This window comes from Stegastes partitus, unplaced genomic scaffold (assembly GCF_000690725.1).
Source record: "Stegastes partitus isolate 25-593 unplaced genomic scaffold, Stegastes_partitus-1.0.2 Scaffold1452, whole genome shotgun sequence".
Classification (NCBI taxonomy): domain Eukaryota; kingdom Metazoa; phylum Chordata; class Actinopteri; family Pomacentridae; genus Stegastes; species Stegastes partitus.
This window is the reverse complement of record NW_007579183.1, coordinates 11,299-14,213: the sequence shown is the minus strand read 5'-3', so window position 1 is coordinate 14,213 and position 2,915 is coordinate 11,299. Positions and strand designations below refer to the sequence as shown.

The 2,915-nt window shown below is 49.6% G+C and overlaps 1 protein-coding gene across 1 annotated transcript in view; it reads left to right on the top strand.

Annotated features, from left to right (window-relative positions):
- Positions 1–2,549: 2,549 nt before the first annotated feature.
- LOC103370614 (dynamin-1-like) overlaps positions 2,550–2,915 on the top strand; it is a gene marked incomplete at its 3' end in the record, with an annotated part of 11,414 nt that continues 11,048 nt past the window's right edge. The window contains exon 1 of the mRNA XM_008299732.1: positions 2,550–2,710. Within this exon, the coding sequence (XP_008297954.1) occupies positions 2,550–2,710 (161 nt within the window). The remainder of the gene's footprint in view (positions 2,711–2,915) is intronic.

Here is a 2,915-nt window from a genome sequence, read left to right as displayed (position 1 = left end):
GTGAGTGAGTGAGTGAGTGAGTGAGTGAGTGAGTGCAGTAACTGGTGATGAACATGTTTGTTCAGAATCTTTTTCAGCTTTGTTCACTTCAAAGTGCCTCCAGAGTCAGAAGCTGCTGAGTCAGTGTGTGAAGAAGGTTCTGCTGGAGAAGCTCCAGGTTCTGCTGAGGGTTCCTGCTGTCTGACCAGCAGCTGTGTTGGTTCCACAGCATGTGCAGACCTCGGTGTGTGTGTCCTGATGAAGCAGAATTAATGTGAAATTAAACAAAGAGGTGAAAAGACAAAAGTTCCTGTTTTTGTTTCAGACGTTCTTCAGGTTGGATTCTCATCAGATCAAGTTTAGCCTCAAAGTTTTGTGATTTCTGGAAACAGTGCAGCACAAAGGTGAGCAAACAGAATCCTTCGATGCTCTTCAGGCTCAGCTCAGCTCCATCTGCCTGTGGATCATCAGTGTGTTACTGTATCGGCCTGCAGCGCCTCCTGTGGTCTGACGGTGGCGCTGCTCCTTCACAGTAAGAGCAGGTCGGTCTGAGCTGCACCAACAGGACCATTGGGACAGCGCCACCTGCAGCCGTAGAGGATGGCTAACGTCACCACTTCACTCGGATGACAGGTTTATCCGTTTATAGCAGACTTCATGTCCACGTGCTTGTAGGTTTGAAGGTTTGTTCCACCCTAAAAACTGCTGATTCCAGTAAGTGGCTGCTGAGACATGGTGTCATGAACGTACTTATTATCAGGTAAAACAGCATCAGAACCAGCTGCTGTGGCCTCTGGATGTCCAGCAGGACGGCCTGCCAGGCTGGACAGAGGCAAACACAAGAGCAACCCTGGAGGCACATATTTAATACAATCTGCACACACGAGAAAAGGAAGCGTGTCCAGTGACTGCCGTCGCTCAGGAGCTCCTGAGACAGACGTGGAAGCAGACACAGCGCTGATGCATCTGATGGACTGGACAGAGCTCACTCTTTTATTTTTCTCAATTTTACAAACTAGAGCGACAGAACAAGCAGCGGTGTGTTGTCTGGTGGTCCGTAGGGGGAAGGGTCTCCCTCGCTGGCTTCTGATGTGCACCTTGGTCAGGATGGACCTTTATTAGCTCACTGTGCAAACATACATGAACCTAAACCTGAGCCGATCCTAGAACTGGACCGACGACACACTAAACATTTCAGCATTACAAACTGCCACTATGAACAGACTGTTGAACATTTCTACAGCCACACTTGGACCGGTACCAGGAGGAACAACTGACAAATGAGCTCCATAAAGGTTCTCAGTAAACTATGAGAGAACCAGCAGCTCTCAGAGGAACCCAGCATCAGCACCTCTGGGTTAAACTGGGACCAGTTCACACAGCTGAACTTGATGAACATCCTTAAACAGTGAGTATAGAACATCCACACTGAAGGCTGTTGCTGCTTGTAGTGACAGACGGACATCATGAACACGCTGCTATCATCTGATCAAGTATGAATTCACATGCTGTAGTTAATTATCATCATCTGGAGCTGAGCCCACAACATCTCACTTTGACTCAGTGAAACAAATCAGCAAACGAGCTTTCATCACACGTGACGGCAGGTTTAATGACGACTTTAAACTTTAAACTCAGTGGTCACCAACAGCTCAGAGGAACACGTCAGAACCGTTCACAGCAATAGAACGATTCACCATCAGGAGCACGTTGTGACTGTCGCCCATCATGGACAGGAAGGCTGTGACTTGTTGTGGCTCACCCCGGTCCCATTGGTCCCATCAGTGTCATTGGTCCTACTGGTCCCATTGGTCCCACCGGTCTTACTGGTCTTACTGGTCTTACTGGTCTCATCGGTCCCGTCGGTCCTGAGAACGCAGACTCCGGCTCTGCAGACAGAACCAACTCGAGCTGCAGGACGTTTCTGATCTCATATCTTGCCAGAGGGTATGAAAGACAGAAAATCTTTAAAAAATCTCCAGAACAATTCATCAGACAGAAACTGTCGGAACAAAAAGAATCAGCATAATTTAAACTTTCTGACAGTCCGTGAACTTATCAGTGACGTCTGGATCCATTAGAAAAATACACCAAATCTGAATTTAAAGTCCAACCTCCTGGATCAATACATAAATGCAGCATGGATCAGTGCGTGTGGAACATCTTTCTCCATCTGATGATGGAACATCTTTCTACAAACTGAAACAAACTGTTTAAGAAGGGTTTCATTGGGATTCATTTAGTTTAATGCCGCCATGTTGGGCTTTTATTGTGAAGGTCCATCCCGGATGTGTGCGTGTGTCGGTGTGTGTCTGTGTGTCATCAGTGTGTGCTTTCCTGCAGCAGCAGCAGCTGAAGGTCACAGCTGGAGCATCTTCATCCTCATCAGCATCAGCACCAATCACTGATCGATTCTCTGATCAGGTTATCAATCCGCTGCAGCGCGACGTCACTCAGACGGACGGACCGCCGGTCTCACCGCCGCCGGTCTCACGGACTGAGCTCCAGCAGCCTCCGTCCCTCTCCCTCTCTCCGCCGCCCGTCGGCCTCCGCCTCCCCGCCTGTCCGTCATGGGGAACCGGGGGATGGAGGATCTCATCCCGCTGGTGAACCAGCTGCAGGACGCCTTCAGCGCCATCGGCCAGAACGCGACCCTCGACCTGCCGCAGATCGCGGTGGTGGGCGGCCAGAGCGCCGGGAAGAGCTCGGTGCTGGAGAACTTCGTGGGCAAGTGAGTCCCTGTCTGTCTGTCTGTCTGTCTGTCTGTCTGTCTGTCTGTCTGTCATACGGGTAAATATGTGACACCTGATCAATCAGTCATTCAGTGGAATTATTGATGAGCAGCTGATGTCAGGATTGATTATGTTGCACATTCAGAGGTTCAGTCACTGCCTTCTTTTGACAGAACCAGTCCCTGTAGAACCTCCAGTTAACCA